The sequence below is a fragment of the Panthera onca genome, chromosome B4, assembly GCF_046562875.1.
Source record: "Panthera onca isolate mPanOnc1 chromosome B4, mPanOnc1 haplotype 2, whole genome shotgun sequence".
In the NCBI taxonomy this organism is placed as follows: domain Eukaryota; kingdom Metazoa; phylum Chordata; class Mammalia; order Carnivora; family Felidae; genus Panthera; species Panthera onca.
The window spans coordinates 70,454,024-70,473,362 of record NC_138345.1 but is presented as its reverse complement, the minus strand read 5'-3'; the positions used below and the strand labels follow the sequence as shown (position 1 = coordinate 70,473,362).

At 37.0% G+C, this 19,339-nt stretch overlaps 1 protein-coding gene across 3 annotated transcripts in view; it reads left to right on the top strand.

Moving 5' to 3' along the window:
* Positions 1 to 19,339, top strand: part of ADAMTS20 (ADAM metallopeptidase with thrombospondin type 1 motif 20) — a 178,731-nt gene that overhangs the window by 78,046 nt on the left and 81,346 nt on the right. For all 3 annotated transcript variants that reach the window (XM_060657892.3, XM_060657893.3, XM_060657890.3), the window contains exons 12-18: positions 3,953 to 4,098; positions 5,380 to 5,561; positions 5,660 to 5,796; positions 8,061 to 8,178; positions 10,197 to 10,292; positions 13,449 to 13,615; positions 13,764 to 13,893. In XM_060657892.3, the coding sequence (XP_060513875.3) occupies positions 3,953 to 4,098; positions 5,380 to 5,561; positions 5,660 to 5,796; positions 8,061 to 8,178; positions 10,197 to 10,292; positions 13,449 to 13,615; positions 13,764 to 13,893 (976 nt within the window). The remainder of the gene's footprint in view (positions 1 to 3,952; positions 4,099 to 5,379; positions 5,562 to 5,659; positions 5,797 to 8,060; positions 8,179 to 10,196; positions 10,293 to 13,448; positions 13,616 to 13,763; positions 13,894 to 19,339) is intronic.

Sequence of the window (19,339 nt, the reverse complement as noted above, 5' to 3'; positions counted from 1 at the left end):
CCGTTCAAATATGAGGTGTAGTGTAAAGGGCCTGGATTTGTTGGAATTCAAGGTAAATGTGTTGAGACACTGGGACCTACTTTAAAACTTGTATAGATTAAAAGCAGAAATGCATTTGGGGTAACATGTGTATCATGTAGATATAAAATCCCTTTTATCATTTATTGAAGAGAGTGAGCCTCTTTGCATTAGCCACATTCAATAATAAATGGGCCTTTTTTCAAGGAAATTCTAAATGTCCTATCTTTTGCTTCGATATTCTTTTAGTCCCTTTATCTTGTGACTATCTTTCATATAAGACTATCTTTTAAATACTTGTGGTAGTAAAACTATTAGCATAAACATAGAGTGGAACTCACCTGACAATGACTTGACTTTTTTTTTTTTTTACATGGTGAACAATACAACATTCTTTTTCTTGGATTTTTCAGAAATAGTGCTAAAGGATTATTTGAAACGTTTCTGGAAGATGTTCCCCAAATTTACAAGAACATAGTACATTCTATTCAGAGATTTTTTTTTCACTTTTAATGGCTTTATCATTTTGAATGATCTTAATGGAGGGCACAAAGCTTTTTTCCTGCTAATTAATAAGCTTGGTTATAGGATTCATTCATTCAACAAAGATTTATCAAGGACCCACTATGTGTCAGGCACTATTCTAGGTGCTCAGGATACATCAGCAAACAAAAAAGAAAAGATCGCTGCCTTCATGAAGCTTACATTCGTAGTGGGAGAGGGCTGACTGCAATTTAAAATGTAGTGGTCAAAGCAAATTTTATGGAAAGTTGACTAATGAGCTATCTTAAAATGAGGGAGTTAGCTATGGAGAATATTGTGGGGAACTGAGCTCCAGGCAAAGAACGGCTAAACTCCTAAATCTGCAGTATTGGAATGGTTCAAGGAAGAGTAAGGAAGGACATTGTGGCTGGGGTGAAGGGTGGTATATAGGAAGTAACTGGAGGAGTATTTTGTAGGTCCCTGTCGGCCATTGTGAGAACTTTGCATTTATTCAGAATGAAAAAGACGGATTTGAGCAGAGGAGTCACCTGATTTGAGCTAACTTTTAAAGTAAGTTGAAAAGGATCATTATGATTGCTGTTGAGACTAAACTCTAGAGAGCAAGAGTTGGAAACAGAGGAGATCTACTTGGAGAGGTATGGCAGTGATAGAGATGAGAGATGACAGTGGCTCACACCAGAGCTGGGAGCACTAGGTTGATACTTAAAAGTCAATTTGCTTTTGAAGGAACTAGAACATTTGCTAACACGTTAAATGTGAACTGTAAAGAAGAGGTTGACTGTTTTTGGCTGATCAACTTAGATCGTATCAGCAGATTTTAAGGGGTTGGCAGTTGACTTTTGGTGTGATTTGTGAAATGTAAGACGTTAAAGTGAAGATGTGTAAACAGCTATATACACAAGCCTGGAGTTCAGGAGAAGGATCTGGGCTGGGAGTGATCGTTGTTGATAGGGAAGCATAAAGGTGATGTGAGCCCAAAAAGTTCAGCATTAAGTGGAGACCTAGAAACCAAGAAGGGGGAAAAATGATACTGCTAAATCAAGTAAGACAGAGACTGAGAACTGGGCATTGGGTGATGTCCACATGAGCTGCTTCATGGAGGGTGGGGCTGTGAGAGCAGAGGCAGTGAGAGACCATGGTCATGGACGGCTTTTTCAAGGAGAAACAAAACAGTAGCTGGTGGGGAAAGTGACATCTAAGGAAAATTCTGTTAAAGAGGGTAATTATGTATGTTTGTATATTAATGAGAATGAACTAATGGAGTACTTCTCCAATTAGCTCTAGTAAAGGACCAGTCTTTTTTAAAATTTCTGATAATTTAAATCAATACTTGTACAAAATGATGGAAATGATTAGAAAAAAAAACATTCAAAATGACAAAAACCTTCAAAATGTAAGCCAATTCTCTGGAAAAGAGTGTGGCAGATCTTCAAATTAAAAATACAGAGATGCCTGGGTGGCTCAGTCAGTTAAGTGTCCGACTTTAGCTCAGGTCATGATCTCACGGTTTGTGGGTTCGAGCCCCTCATTGGGCTCTGTGCTGATGGCTCAGAACCTGGAACCTGCTTCGGATTCTGTGTCTCCCTCGCTCTCTGCCCCTCCCTTGCTTGCTCTCTGTCTCTCTCAAAAATAGACATTAAAAAATTAAGAAAAAAAATAGAATCATCTAATCCAGCAATACCACTCTGGGTATATATGTCAAAGAACTGCAAACAGCCTTGAGATCTCTGTACAGGCCTGTGGCCATCAGCATTTATTCTGTATAGCCAAGACGTGGAAGTGTAACCCAAGTGGCCATCAATGGATGAATGAAAAAACAATGTTATATACACACATACAATGGAATCTTATTCAGCCTTAAAAGGAAGTTATGACACATGCTACAATGTGGGTGAACTTTGAGGACCTTATGCTAAGTGAGATAAGCTAGTCACAGAAAGACAAGTGATGCATGATTTTAATTCTATGAGATATATAGAGTAGCCGAATTCATGGAAACAGAAAGTAGAATGGTGGTTGCCAGGGGCTGGGCGGGGGAGGGGAGAGCGAATGGGGAGTTAGTGTTTCAAGAGTATAGAGTTTCAGTTTGGGAAGATGAAGAGCTCTGTGGATGAATGGCAGTGATGGTTGCACAACAATATGAATGCATTTTAATGCTACTGAATTCCACACTTAAAATGGTTAAGATGGTGATTTTGTGTTGGGTATTGTACCACAACGAAAACAAATATAAGCCATTTTGACGTTTACTTTTGAGAAAATGCTAGCATGAGCAGGGAAGGGGCAGAGAGGGAGATGGGGAATCCCAAGCAGGCTCCATGCTGTCAGCACAGAGCCCTAGGTGGGTCTTGATCTTACCAACCGTGAGAGAGATCATGACCTAAGCTGAAATCAGGAGTCCTTTGCTTAACCGACTGAGCCACCCAGGTGCCCCAATATAAGCCCACTTTTAACATTGATAAACATGAAATTACTGCCCAAATCCTATAAACGTTTCTAAATTCAGTACTTATTTTCAATTTCTCTACTCCTTGCAGTGACTAGTTCACAGACTGGCATCAGTGCATGGACCACTTTTTGGTTAGCTTCTTTTTGTTTTTGTTTTTGAGAGAGAGCACAAGTGGGAGAGGGGCAGAGAAAGGGGGACAGAAACTTGCTCTGGGCAGACAGCCACAATCCCCCGGCGGGGCTCGAACTCACGCACCATGAAATTATGATCTGAGGTTAAGTGGGTCGCTCAACTGACTGAGCCACCCAGGCACCCTTGGTTAGTTTTTATATATTAGAGACTGGAACAATGATGCTGTAGGAGAGAGGGGAGAATTGTTGCAGTGATGTTTGGAGCCAGTGATGTTTGAGATCAAGTGCACAGAGGGATTGACTTTGGCTAGGATCATGGATTTTTCATGTACCCTAACCGGTGGGAAGGTTGAGGACTGAGCACAGGTGCCCTTAGGTGGATAAAAGGAATAGTAGATAGTGAGCAGCTTCTCGTGTACATTTCCATTTTCTTGTTGAAAGTAAGAAAGTGATCATTGAGGCTTTGAATGAGATGAAGTAAACCGCTAAAAAAAGTGGGAGAGTGATACGTATCTTTGCATAAAAAACCAGAAGCATATATCTATATTGTATTAATAGTCACTTCTTTAAAGTTTTCATCTTACTGTGTTTTCCCTATACAAGTATTCCCTCCCCCAGTGAAACTCAACATTTTAAAGGCAAGGGAAATTTCCTTCTTTTTTGCATTCTACAGATCTTACTCAGCAGATATTCAGAAAATATTTGAGTGTCAAATGTAATCCCATTTCTGAATCAATATCTTTAAGTTGTGTGCATTTTCTCCACTGATATTTATGGTATTTAAATTACTGTGATATTGCAATTGGGTATGTATGAATCATTTCTTTGTGTATTTTTTTGTTTGTTTAAGCATTGCCACCACGGGCTATGTGTAAACAAAGAAATGGAAACACGTCCTGTAGATGGTGATTGGGGACCATGGGGACCTTACAGCTCTTGTTCAAGAACATGTGGAGGTGGAATCAAAAGCACAAGCAGGCTCTGTAATCGCCCCGAGTATGTCTTTTTTATGTCACTGTAAATTAAGATTATCTCAAGGCACCAGAAAGTAAACATCAGTTTCATTCACTTCTATACTGGAGGAGGTCAGTCTGTAAGTTTCTGAGATTTAGAAAACTTCTGGAATACTTTGAGCCCTATTACCTTATATCTTGGTAGACTCAAACCTTTAAAAAATATATATATATTATTTATTTTAATAACAATATACACATAATTATTTAATAACTATTTAAAATTAATGATATATATAACTAATATATATAATTATATGTATTATATATAATATATATAAATATTTATATATTAACCAGCTTAATCTTTTAGAATATGAATTTAAGAGCTTTTTTCTGATTGAGATTACATTTGAGGAATAGTTGTAAAAATGAAATGACAGTAATATAAGGGCATTTTAATACTTACTGTGTTTCCATTGAAATCCTGGCTCCTTTAAGCTGTGTGTTGACTCTTCTGGATAAAATCTGTACCTTCATGACCAGTTGTTACTCTTTTGTGTAATTTGACATGTCATATTTTCTTTCTCTGCTTCTCATAGATGCATCAGTGTCTTTAGCTCAAATAAGTACTGAAGCATATGTTCCCCCTCCTCAAAATCTTTAAAAGAACATAGAGATTCCATAAAGATTTTTAAGTACTGTGTCTGTTGTTATGATAAATTGGTAAGCAATAAAGAATTTTTGATGCAGAGATGACAATACTCTGAAATGACTTCGATCATTGGAATTCCAGAATAGCTAAATTATGCTGGAAGTTTTCATATTTAAAAAATGCTGACAAAACGAATTTTTATTTTCCAGTGTAAGTTGAAATAGAGATGGATGGATATAGATAGCATGAAACTCATGGAAGTGAGCGATAAGTAGTATATACAAAACAATGATGCCTGGATATTTCTTTAACATGGTATAATCTTGATTATCTTTGGTTCACTATGTTTGTTTTTTACCCCCCAAATGAACAAACCCTATTCTGAAATTTTAAACCAAATTCCCATCAGTTAGTTCCTTGTGAGTTAAGTCATGAATAAGCTGTCATTGCTGCCCTCCAGACCACAGTGTCTATCTTAAGATGAATGTCTTTACAGTTCATTAGCCATACAATTGCTTAAAAGCCATGTAATATACTTCTGTTAAACAGGAAGTGTTAGTGGGACATAATTAGTTTTCCAGATCCCGGAACAGAATGGAACAGTTTGAGAAGTAAATGGCAGAAAGAATATTGTACTGATGTGCTTTAAAATGTAATGAATTTGACTAGGCCAAGAAACGGAGGAAAGTACTGTGTGGGCCGCAGGATGAAATTTCGATCATGTAATACTGATTCATGTCCAAAAGGCAAGCAAGACTTTCGAGAGAAGCAGTGCTCTGATTTTGATGGTAAACATTTCAACATCAATGGTCTTTCCCCTAATGTGAGGTGGCTTCCAAAATACAGTGGGAGTAAGTAGTTAGAATATTTTTTTGATGTAAAAATTTCTTGAGACCTAGGAACACACAGCTGTATTATTGTACACCAAAAATTTGACTTTTTCTTACAGTTGCCATAAAAGATCGCTGTAAACTCTATTGTCGGGTTGCTGGAACCACAAACTTCTACCAGTTGAGGGATAGGGTTGCCGATGGTACTCCTTGTGGAACTGAAACTAATGACATCTGTGTTCAAGGCCTGTGTCGGGTAGGTAACTTATATGTAAAATGACTTTGAGAATATTTTTCTTTTTCTGTAACCAAATATTACTTCTATAGCATCAGAGTACAGTTCTGGAATTATCATGAATTCCAGTGCAGTGCCCTTTAGTGATATCACCCTATCTTTAGGAATATGGTCAAGAGACTATGACTAAGGAATTCTCTGTCATCCAGAGTGACTCACAAAACATTAAGATAAGCTTGCTAAGGGGTGCCTGGGTGGCTTAGTAGGTTAAGTGTCCGACTTCAGCTCAGGTCATGATCTTGTGGTTGGTAAGTTCAAGCCCTGTGTCAGGCTCTGTGCTGACAGCTCAGAGCCTGGAGCCTGCTTTGGATTCTGTGTCTCCTCCTCCTTCTGCCTTTCCTCGGGTTGTACTCTCTCTCTCTCTCTCTCTCTCTCTCTCTCTCTGTGTCTCTCAAAAATGAATAAATGTTAAAAAAAATTTTTTTTGAAAAGTTTGCTGGTTTTGTTTTGCTTGAGGTATGCGAAATCAAGATGAGGCATGAGATCGGCTTCTTCAAAAGATAGAAAATATTAGGACACAGGGTTGTAAAGTCCTTTTTGCTACTTGAAATGAGTCCCTCTCTGGTGACCCCTCCCCCATTGGTTAGTTGATGATACTCCCCCCTCCCTCTTTTCATCCTTGTCCTTCACTTCCCACGTGCATCCAACAGGCATTCACTGAGTATCTACTAAATACTGGATACTGTTCTAGTTACTACTCAAAGATAGTCCCAGGTTAGTAGGGGAGAGACATGTAAATAATTCAAATGCAGGACTTTGGGATCATGTACAGGGTGCCGTAGGGATCTTGAGGAAGGGATGTTGTGTGAGAAAAGGGTGTAAGTGATTCAGAGAACCCTTGTGGAGGGTGTGAGGCTTGAGCTAATTGAGAATGAGTAGGTTGTAGTAAAGGTGAGGAAGTAAGGGACCAGGGTTGGACATAGGGATTGGCTATTACATGCACTTCTTGTCTGAAGTTCTGAAGGTCCCTGGAAAGAATTTGGAGTTGAGTGAGAGATATGATTTGATCTGCATGTTAGAATCTTCATAATCCAATGGTTTAGGAGAGGATTGGAGATAGGTCAGCTGGTTAGGATTCTGGGTGAGAAGCAGATGAGACCCTGAATTAAAGCACATACATTACAGATGGTGATCTTAAAAAACAGTGGGTTTGAGAATTAGGATAATGAATTTGGTCTAAAGACTACAAATGTAATATGAACTCATTCTTTGGGTTAAGGCAGAACTTGAGAGGACCAATTTTCTGTTAGCCAAACATCTATTACCTACCAGTTACCTGGATGATAAAATGCTTTGCACTCAAAGGTCTGATGAGATGTTCAAAGAAAAGGAAAAAATAACCTGGAGGCTAGAAAAGGGGTACTCTGTGGCCTGAGAAATAGGTTTTATCTAAATTAGCAGGAAGTCCTATACAATGGAAAAACAATGATTATCTGAACTTATAGATGCAGATTACTTTCAGAAAATATCTGGTCAAAATTTGGGAAATACTCTGTGTATAAATTTGAGTAACCTCATGAAATTTTTTTTGATCATTAAATTTTAGGAGTATTCTAAAGAACAAAGAGTTGTTGCAGTGTCTGCAGAAGACAGTATCTGCATAGAGAACTGTGCTTGTTCTTAACCCCTGGATCAAACCATTCACTCTCACCTTTATCAAATCACTCATTCTTTACATAAACACGTTCTTTACATAAACTTATTTTGCTGGTTATTAATTTTGGAGAAGTAAATTTTCAAATGTACTCTATTCCCAGAGTTCTAAGATTTTGAGTTAAAAAAAATCACAAAAAACATCCTGTTAGTTATTTTAAATGTGTTCCTTAAATCAGATTTTTTTTGTTGTTTCTTTGAATTAATTTCTTTAAAAAGTGGCTTAAATGGATGGTGGACATAAGAATTATTGTCCATGTTTGTTACAACACAGATTCCTAGTTTTTACCTCCAAGGATTTTTAATTCAGAAAATCTGGGATCTGCCTTTTTAAATGCCATCCCGTGTGATTTTGATGCAGGAGGCATGTGGATGACCCTTTGAACCTTTTTTTTCAACCATGTGAAAAGGTGTGTGAAAATATTGATGTATAACAAAATCAATAGATCCTCTGAAAAATCCTATTGTATCGAATCACCTATTAATTGAAAGAGTACTTGTGAAAAGTTTGTAAGGCATCATGCTTATAATGAGTCATTTTTATAATCTTGGTTGTAATGGTTATTTTGAAGCAAGCTGGCTGTGATCATGTGTTAAACTCCAAGGCCAGGAGAGACAAATGTGGAGTGTGTGGTGGGGATAATTCTTCATGCCGGACAATGGCAGGTGTCTTCAACAGTGCTCATTATGGTAAGCTATGTATTTTTCTAATTTTCCCTCATATGTGATGTAAAAATGGAATATAATCAATTTCACTTCTCTTTAAAATTAATAGGAGAATATATCATATTTTCTATTCTGAGACTTTGCTAGGACAATCTTTTCCTTTTTATGGTAGCAAATGTAGTTCTGTAGAATTTTCTTTGCCAAATGAAAAATGTATTTTTTACAGTTTATCAGCCTTAAATTGTGTTCAAACAGTTTAGTATGAATTGCTTCAATTAAAGCAGTATAATTTAAAACCAACACTTTGTTTTTATCCGTATGAAAAGTATAGTACATTTTACACTCGGGTGATGCTTATGAATCTCAATCACTAGATTTGACGTTATTTTTGTGGTTAAGATCCATTATTTTATAGGAGCCACACACATTTGATCCAGTTAAAAATGGCACATTTATCAGTTTGGTCTGTATCCACTGAAAAACAATTTTTTTTTTTTTTTGTAGAAAACCACATGTACCACATTAGTATCAAATATATAGCCTTGCCAAAATTGTATTATGAATTAATCAGTTTGCAAATGGAAAAAGATGTTAAATTCATTTGTACAGTTGTAGCCTTTGTCACATTTCTGCCCCCTGGTGGTAGCCTTTGCCTTTCACATTTGCAATACCTAGAAATTGCTTTGTTGAAAAACGATAACTGCAAAGACCTGAGTAGTGGTGGTAGTAGGAATATTTAATAGTGAAAAAATTAATTAAAAATGTTTCTGGTAGGCTGTTGACATAAAACCAATATGCATGTAGTGTATGTAGTTTTAGACCGTTTATCACTTTATTTTTAAAATCTGATCCCCTAAAGGGAAATAGATAAGGGTGCTCTAAAAACATGCAAGGTAATCTATCAGGGCTACAAACTTAATCTTTGATTTTTATCTTCTTTTCATTTTGAGAGAGAGCATGTGCAAGCACATGTGGGGCAGGGGCAGAGAGAGGGGAGAGAGAATCCCATGCAGGCTTTGCACTGCCAGTGGGAGCCTGATGCTGGGCTCGAACTCCTGAACTGTGAAATCATGACCTGAGCCAAAACCAAGAGTCAAACACTAAACGAACTGAGCCACTCAGATAGATGCCCCAAATTTAATCTCTTAAGACTTCCTAATTTTGTTCCATATTTAACAAAGTTAGTATATGAGAAAAATCACAAGTTTTAATCCATGTATTAAATAGAAAGAAAAACTAATAAGGAAAAGGAACCACTTATAATAATCACTAGAGCAAAATTAATGGCTCACTTTAAACCCGAGAGTATTTGGAAAACTATGTAGTAGCAATGTTTATGGTGTAGGGAAAACACTTCTTAATATACACTATTTCCTCATCTTTTGAGCAGTGCCAGTATTGTTAAATTTGATCTCATAAAGTAGAAATATTTTAATTTCCTTAAAATAAATGTTTTACTTCTGCCATGATAATGTATTAGTAGACTTTTAAGAATAATGTAACATTTTGGAGGTAGCTACAGAAATTCCTGCTTACAGTAGAAACTAAATGCTTAAAAAAATGTTATTAACTTTATTTTGCTGTTCACTGAATCTCTGTGTAAACATAGAGCAATGAGCAACTATTTTCATCTCTTCCAGATTTTTGAATAGCATTTGAAACCCCGATTTTTTTTCCCATTAGAAAATAGAAAATCCAAAAGTATTCGTCAAATTTAAAAATGAATGTGTTCTAAATATCTCAGGAACTAGAATCCTAATTTCCATTCTCATTCTACATTCAGAATTTTAGAAGAAAAATTAGGAAGTGTACTTTAAGATTCCAAATTCAGGATATTTCTACACAACAGTGTTTTCTCAATCCTTAGTAATTTGTGGTTTTCTACAAAAAAAAAAAAAAAAAGATTCAAAAAGAATAAACACTGTATCATTTTTTGAAGATGAAATTAAGTCTGACTATACTATTCAGATTTTTCAGTCATTCAGTAATAGCCTCTGGGCCATCAGCTTGTGAAAATTAACACGCATAAAATTATATTGCAGGTTATAATGTTGTTGTCAAGATTCCCGCAGGAGCAACAAACATTGATATTCTTCAGCACAGCTATTCTGGAAAACCAGAAGATGACAATTACCTTGGTAAACATTTCTAGTAAACAGCAGCCAATATGTGATTTGTGTGCAATTTCATGGAGGTCTGCGGTTGATGGGAATTCTTGGAAGGCAAGAAGAGCCCCTTGAGCAAACAGGCATTTCAGTTCATACTCAGCTCAAGTCATCTGACTCCCTGAATGTTTTCCTCTTGAGTTATATGCTAGATCTTCTTTTTTAGAGTGCGCACACAAATGGGGGAGAGAGGCAAAGGGAAAGAGACCATCATAAGCAGGTGCCATGCTCAGCCCAAAACCCAAAGTGGCGCTCCATCCTACAACATGAGGATCGTGACCTGCGCTGAAATCAAGAGTCAAACACTAACTTGACTGAGCCACCATAAGGCTCCTTAGATCTTACTGTTACAGACACTGAACAAAATTCTGAAAAATTTGCTTTATCCCCATAAGAGTGTTTTATATAACCAAAGGTTATATTCAGTTAAAGTTGCATGTATATTTAGAATATAAAGATTCCAAATTCAGGATATTTCTACACAACAGTGTTTTCTGTTAGATTTAGAATATAAAGTCTTTTTATCTAAAATTATAGACTTCTTTGGGGTTAAATGTTCTTTAAAGAGTTTCATTGAATGTTTTAACCACGTATCAAAAGTACTTAGAGACTTGAAAAAAAAACTTCTGTTAAAGCAAGACTGAGAATTGATTTCAGACTTTTAAATGTTAATAAATATAGTCACAGTATGTTGTCCTTCAACTACTTCCAGGGTATAAACTTTGTTGTTTATTTTTGGAAATTAGCTTTTGGCTTTAAAGAATTTCGCTTAGGCCCAAAGAAAAGAATGCTTTACAAATCCTTTACCTTCTGTCTGGGAGATACCTTAATATTGACTTACCCCAATTCACCACACTGGAATTAAGGGATGGTATAGAGCTGATAACGAAAGTATCTGTTTCACAATAATGTGAAATACTGGCCCAAGTTATCACTGCTTAGAAGTAGGAATCTGAATCTATAATGAAGAGCTTACCTCAGGACTTAAATTGACATTATAAAGTAAATGCAAAGGGAACAAGTGCTTCATGGATGCAGATTTTCCTTTTGAGTTAATGAAAAAATTTTACCATTAGAGGTGGTAGTTGTATAACATTTTGGATATAATGCCATTGAATTGCTCAATTTAAAATGGTTAATTTTAGAGATGCTTGGGTGGCTCAGTTGGTTAAGTGTCCGACTTCGGCTCGGGTCATGATCTCACGGTTCATGGGTTCAAGCCCCGCATCGGGCTCTGTGCTGAGCTCTTGCTCAGAGCCTGGAGCCTGCTTCAGATTCTGTGTCTCCTTCTCTCTCTGCCCCTCCTCCACTTGCACTCTGTCTCACTCTGTTTTTGAAAAAAAATAAATGTAAAATATATATAAAATGGTTAATTTTATGTTCAATCGATTTCCCCTTTGTAAAAAATGCAAACAAAATTTTTCAAAGAAAATCAAACCTAAATATTTTGATATTTTCCTTTTTCATTTTGTTGCATTTCTTTTCCTTTGCCAAAAATAGTACCTAGGTGCATGTACATAGATATATATGCAACCATATTGTAGATATTTAATATGCTGCTCTTAGGTTCCAAATGTAGATATTTGTATCTTCCTAGGAATGGACAACAGGTTCTGCCCAAGTTTAAAAACTAGAAATGTTTACCAATAAGGTATCGATATACTTTATAAGAGAGGTACTAATGGGACTGTCAAAGTCTAACTTGAGCAAATAGGTGAAATTATTAGAAGGGATTTGGAAGCATATTTATAAAATCAGCTTTGGTAACCAAAAGTAGTAAAATGTATGTTTTTTTTTCTCAGTAAATTTTATTTCCCTTAATTATAATATGACTGAAAGTTCTGTAAATAGGCCTATGCACTTTGGATAAAGTACAAACTCATTAGAGGAATTTTCATTATAGAGGATATGTCTAGAGCTTTACTGGTTTTTCATTGGACTCAGGAAAATATGAAGACCGTCATTGTAGTCCATACTATGGACTATAGTCCAAATTTATTTGGCAATAATCCCTTCAAGATTGCTTTGTCCAGGGGTGTTGTATTCATTAAGAAGTCTAGCCCTCGGTAACTTGTGTGCTTTGGGTGAGGTTCTCTGGAGGGCCACACAGATGTTTTCTGGAAAGCTTATTGTTCTACTGAAAAGTATATAAGTAAAGGAAGCAAAATAGTGCTTGATTAGTACGGAGTTTTTATTAGCATAACAATTGAAATATTAGACATCCTCTTGAAAATTAAAAAAACACAGTGCTTTACAACTTACACGTTTCTACAAACATTTTCTATATTTGATCCTGATTCAAAAGACTGTGAAGTAGGAATTAATATTCCTGGTGCAGTTAGGAAACTAAGCAACTGGTTTGTCCAAGATCACATAGAACCATATGAATATAAACCCATTGTTCTCAGGCCAAATTTGGTTCATCTTACTACCCTACTACTGTGGACACCAGGCCAGTTTAGATTTTAAAAGTAACTAATTGTGAGTATATACTATACTACTTTATGTATGTACAAATATATAGTGGATAAATATACACATACATGTATTTGATATGCTTATATTAACACCTCATGGGAATGAGAACACGGGGCATGAACAGAAGGGGAGATAGGAGTATTCTGGAAAGCAGTCATGTACGTGTGTCAGTAGCCATAGTGCCTCTCCATGAAAAAGATCCAGACATTTATATAGAGAATAGTATGGCCATTGGATGGCCTTTTAGAATATAGACCCCTAGAATTTTATAGCTTTGTACATTTTTTCCAAGACAAGTATAAATGGAACACTGCAGCAGTCTAGATGTTCTTTCTTGCCTCACCATCCATGACCAAAACTGATTGAGCTGATGTGTCTTCTGGGTCTATGATTTCTGTTTTCCTTCTTCCTCTATGTCCCCTCTAAAACTGCAGGCCTCATGAAAGATCTTCTCAGGGTGAATTTAATATCCTAAACTGATAGGCTATAGTTTTTCCCTAAGTATGGATTAGATAACACATTACAGTAAAATAAAATTTGTTTTACAAATTAATTTACATTAATTTCAGAAAAGGACTTGAATTTTAAAGTTTAAATACTGTGCTGTTGACTGTACTGTTTTTCTATTTCATGGGTGCTATTCTTTTACAGCATTATCTGACACTCAGGGGAATTTTCTTTTAAACGGGAATTTTGTTGTAAGTATGTCAAAAAAAGAAATCAACATACAAGGAGCTATTTTTGAATACAGTGGTTCAAACAGCTCAATTGAAAGAATTAATAGTACTGATCGGCTGGAGGAAGAGATTGTTCTGCAGGTAAATTCTCAGGGGTCCTTAATAAGACTTAGTTTTAATCCCGTTAGTAAGTTGATGGTTAAGGGCTTTGCGTTTATTAAATATAATAATGATGTCTTTCAATAATATATTTTTATGAATTAATTATATGCTCCTGTGTATTTTTGAGGTTTTGTGTGTGGGTAATTTATACAACCCTGATGTACGATATTCCTTCAATATCCCTGTGGAAGAGAAGAGCGACCTATTCGCTTGGGATCCGCATGGACCATGGCAAGACTGTACCAAGATGTGTCAAGGTACCCTGGAATTAAGTAAAGGAAGCAGAAGTGTGTGTATGCTCATATAACTTGGGATACTTTGGGGGCTTTCTGCCTCTGGAATTCCCCAACTGTCTACACACACACACACACACACACACACACCCACACCCACACACACACCATCATGAAGACACACAAAGGTTTCTTTTATCTCTGACTTTTCTCCCCACTCATTCTTATACTTAACAGCCTTTTCTATCTCTACCTTTTCAGGCATTTTCTCTTACTGCATTTTTTCATTCTTTCTCTGTCACAAGAAATTTCTCTAACTTGTACATTCATCCCCCCCTTATTGATGGAGGATACATTCCAAAAGACCTCCACTAGATGCTTGAAACTGAGGATGGTATATAACCTCTTATGTGCTATGTTTTTTTTTTCCTATACATACATACCTATGATAAAGGTTAATCTATAAATTAGGCACAGTAAGAGATTAACACTAACTGGCAATAAAATTGAACAATTACAACAATATACATTTGACTCTTGAACAACACACAAATTAGGAGTACCAACACCCATGCGGTTAAAAATTGATATATAACTCTTGACTACTAATTTTAACTAATAGGTTACTCTTCACTGGAAGCTTTACTGATAACAAGCAGTTGATTAACATGTATTTTGTATGTTGCATGTATTATATGCTGTAGTTTCACAGTAAAGTAAACTGAAGGAAAGAATGTTAAAATCATAAGAGAAAATACATTTATGGTACAGTAATGTATTTATCAAAAAAAAAAAAAAAAAATAAGTGAACGGAGCCATACAGTTCAAGCCTATATTGATCAAGGGTTACCTGTACTTAAAAGTTCTGTGAATGTTGTTGCAAACTTTATTGTACTGTACTCCCCCTCCTTGTGGTGATGTGAGGTGATAAAATGCTTTTGTGATGGGATGGAAGTGAGGTGAATGCTGTAGGCTTTGTGACAGCATTAGGCTATACTGACCCTTGCCAAGGTACATTAGAAGGTGGATCATCTTCTGGACCACAGTTGACTGCAGGTGACTGAAAGTACAGAGAGCAAAACCACAGATGAGGGGTAGTATTGTATATGATTTCCCTCTCCTCCACTCCCCTCCATACACTCTCCTAATAACCTGTCTCCTTCCAGTGTTAGGGGTCTGACATTATTCCGTTCCTCTGTCTTCCTTCCATGAACACAGGGAAATATATTTTGTACTGATGGCATGAATCCCTGAAAGAGGAACAGTTTGAAATGGAAAAGCCAGGGGCATTTACAGTAGGGAAAGAAAATGAAGAGTGGGGTCTTTGGGAAATCTGTAATTGTGTATACTTAATGGTGTAATACTTTTAAAAATCAGTTAAATTTGAGGGACTGCTTTGTTTCAAAGTAAGACCCCAGTCCTGCATTCAAGTTTTACCTTCTGGTGGATGAAACCAGCACGAGTAGATTTTCTTGGCTTACAGTAGTGAATGTAATGTGACAGGTATGCACAGAGAGCCACAGGAAAGGTGGAGCAGGCTGTGAGGAGATTCAGCCTGAAGGAGCAGGGAAATTTATGCACTGGAAAGTAGTTCTCACGGGGCCTAGAGAAGAGGTTTGAGAATTTAGGGGAGCAGTGATTCAGAGGAGGGGGTTCTTAGAACCATGTGGAAATGAGCTGAAATAAGGTGGGTTGCCAGACGCAGTAGCCATAGAGGTGATGGGAATGTGAGGGACACACTAACAAACTGACCTCAAGGTACCGAGGAAATGGTGGTGTCCTCTTCAGAAAAAAATCACAGACTTGGTCCTGTGATGCTGGGATAGTGGTACTCAGAATGCTTGCATGGGAACAGATGTTTTTGTCAGGACAGCGTCTCTGGAGGGAGGCTGCTGTAGATGGTGCAAGACTGACTAGGATAAACACTGGAAGGAGGAAAAATAGTAACACAGGAGGAGACGTTGATTTTGACAGAGGGACCCTAGATTTCCTTACAGAAGGGAATGGAGATTTGGGAAGCGGGGAACGGCATTGCAGCACCCACTAGGCATGCTGGGCTGTGGCAGTAGATATGGGGAGCTAGGAATAAGCACAAACATCAGGTGAGTGAAGGAACCTTCTAAAATGGCGGGAGGTGGGGGGAGGGACATACCAAGTAAAGAACAGCAAGCTCCAAATGGAAGGTTCGACAAGACCTGATGAAATGGTTTGGGACTCTGAACTGCACAGCGGTCTCTTAAATAATTTTGTGCTAGAGGGGAAAAGCTATTAGTTGATTTACCACATAGCGTACTATGATGATATTCCCTCTTTATGTGTAACTTTTTAGTTTGTCTAAAATGAAATTCCTTCAGTCTTTTCTGTGTATGGAATGTCCTCCGTTCCCAGACTTTGTGAGAGCTATAAATGTCATTTTCATATTTTCAAGTACATAACATAATCTGTCAGTTTCAATTATCCTGTACTTTTTCATCTGTTATTGTGGCCCTCTTTTCTCTTGCTCTAATTTGGTTGTGTTGCTTTTAGTCCTGATACATGGCTACCCTCTTGAACTTCTGCTTCATTATTTTTCTGGGATTCTCTTTTACTTTGTGTTGGATTCCTGGTTTTCTAAATCCCATGCATTCTTTTACTTCCCACTGGTGGAACATATTCCTCAGGATATTCTTGGGAAACAGAGGTAGTTGTTTTTTGTTGTGGTGGTGGTGTGGTGTTATGGTGTTTTTTTGTTTTTGTTTTGTTTTTGTTTTGAGACCTTTCTTATCTGAAAGTACCATTATTCTCCTTTCACATTTGATCAGTAGTTTGGGATAAATTGTAAGTTAGATGATTGTCCTTTAGAATTTTGACAGTCATCTTTTCTGATTGCCTGTGTTTCTATGTGACACTTTCCACTGTGGTAGTTTTGTGGCTCCTCTCTAATTCTAGTGGTATGAAGTTTCGGGACAATTGGCCTTGATGTTGGTGTTTTTTTTTCATCTATTTTCCTAGGTCATTAGGATGGCATTCACATTTGGAAATGAATTCTTTGACTTGAGAAATTTTACTGCATAATTTCTTTGATAATTTCCTCGCATTAAATTTTCTCCTCCACTTTTCTGAAATGTGTATATTTTGGACATTCAATCTCCTCGACTGATCTGAATTTACGTGGTTAATGTTTTTGCTCATAACCTCTTGATTTTGTTTCATAAATGTGTCATATCTGTGTCTCTGACCATATTAATCATAGTCTTTAAATTTTCTCTCTGACCTGTTTCATTTTAGCCTTTGTTTTTATTTTGGTCTCTTTTGTGTTAGTGGATTTCCTGAAATGTCTGCTGATACTTTGCTGTTGATATTTAAGGCTAAAATGCTACAAGTTCTGTGTTGGTCAGACAAGTCAAGTAAGACCTCATTATAGAATAATGGATCACAAAATGACCCTTTCATGTGTCATTGGGGGAGAAGCCCCACATGTCATTGTCAGTTGATTTTGGGGGGGCTAAAGAGCCTCTCAAGAGAGGAATCTTTTCATCTTCAAATGGTCAGCAGGGAGACTGTGGAACCATAAATTTGGCTCGATGCTGGAGGGAAATGGAAAGAAAGATTCCAGTAGGCCTGGTTCTCCTCATTCACTATGGAGACTTTTACTTAATTCCCCCTTTGTGGGCACAGTGCTTCACCAACTTCCCTAAGCTATGTCTGTGTCCTTAGGTTCACCTCTCTAGAGCTTTGCTACCCAATAGGGTAGCCACCAGCCAAATGTAGCTCACCCATTGAAATGTGGTATAAGTGTGAAATGCCAATGGATTTTGAGAACTCAGTATGAAAAAGCTGTAAAATATATTGTAGTTTTCATATTCATAAAATGATATTTTAGATACTTGAGGCTAAACATAAATTTTCATTTTGCCTATGTCTTTTTACTTTATTTAACGTGACTACTAGAAAATGTGAAATCACACACATGGCTCACATTCTGTTTTTATTGGACAGTGCCACTCTTAACTAGAAGGGTAGGGGGTCTAACTGTTCTTTGTAAATACTTTTCAATCAGTTCTCCATTTTTTTCAGGCCTACCCCTCACACATTCACCTCTTCAGAGGAACTTAGTGTTTTCAATTCCTGGGATTTTCTTTTATTCTTTGGCATGAATGGTTAGTTTCTTTATTCATTTGTCCCCTCCATAGGCTTAAGTTTCAGCTTTCTTGGCTCTGTTAGTTGTATCCATCTACTTTTCATATTTAAAATTTGCTTTTCTTGCCTACTGTTTCTTTTTTTAATCTTTTTGTTCTTTTAGGTTAGTGCCTTTTCAAAATTCCTTATGGTTATTTCAGATGGTATTTAGGAAGGAATAAACATGCATGTTCATGTTTAGCTAACGGGAAGCATACAGTTGAACTTTGATGAAACAGAAACTTGATCGTGTCACTGACTGCTGAAAGTCTTCCTGTCTCCACATTGCAGAAAGTGTAAAGTTCTGTCTACTCGGACCCATTATATCTCTTCTTAGTTTGCTTTTTCTCTGGTTATACTGCATACAACGAACTAGCAAATCCAATGGCTCTGAAAACCAAAAGTTTATTTCTTGCTCATGCTGTGTTTTAGCTGCTAATTGGCTATGACTCTTCTTAGCTTGGTATCTACATCCATGTCATTTTTAACTTAAGACCACCTTTTTAGGGCAGTTTTGGGTTTATAGAAAAATTGAGCAGAAAGTATAGAAAATTCACAAATTTTCACCTCCTCCCTCCCTGCAGTTCATCTATAAACATCTTGAATTAATGTGGCACATTTGTTACAATTGATGCATACTTAAAGTTCCATAGTTTACGTTAGGGTTCACTCTGTGTTGTGCATATTATGGGTTCTGACAAATTTTTAATGGTGTGTAGCCACTATTACAGTATCATGAAGAATACTTTAAGTGCCCTAAAAATCCCTCCATGCCCCCTCAAACTTGGCAACCAGTGGTCTTTTTATTGTCCGTGTCTTTTCATTCATGATTCCGGGCTGAAAGATCACCCCACCTGGGGAAGGCTGTTTTAGAGACAGAAAAGGGGAAGTGAGCTGGGCAGAAACATATTATGGCTTTTAGCGCTTCTGCTTACAAGTGGAAAGGTCACAGACTTTTGCAGCTGGTTGGCATAAGCCAGTGTCCATGAACAAGGAAGTATATTCCTCCCAAAGGCAGTTATAACATTGTAGCAAGTGGAGATGTACAATTTTCTTCTAGGAAAAGGAAAGCAAATAATGGGGGACAGCAATGTACTACGTAGCATCATTGCCAACCCTGATCACTCATTTCTCCACTAACAACCACTCCAGCCATCTCTAATGCATTTCTTTCTCCTCCACACCTGGCCTGCCCTCCTTAAGTTTCTTTACTAAGCAAACTTTCAGTCTTCAGGAATGACTCTAGAAAGTCATTCCTGACTAAAATGCTAGTCTATCCTATTGGAATTTTTTTTTTTTTTTTTTTTGCTTT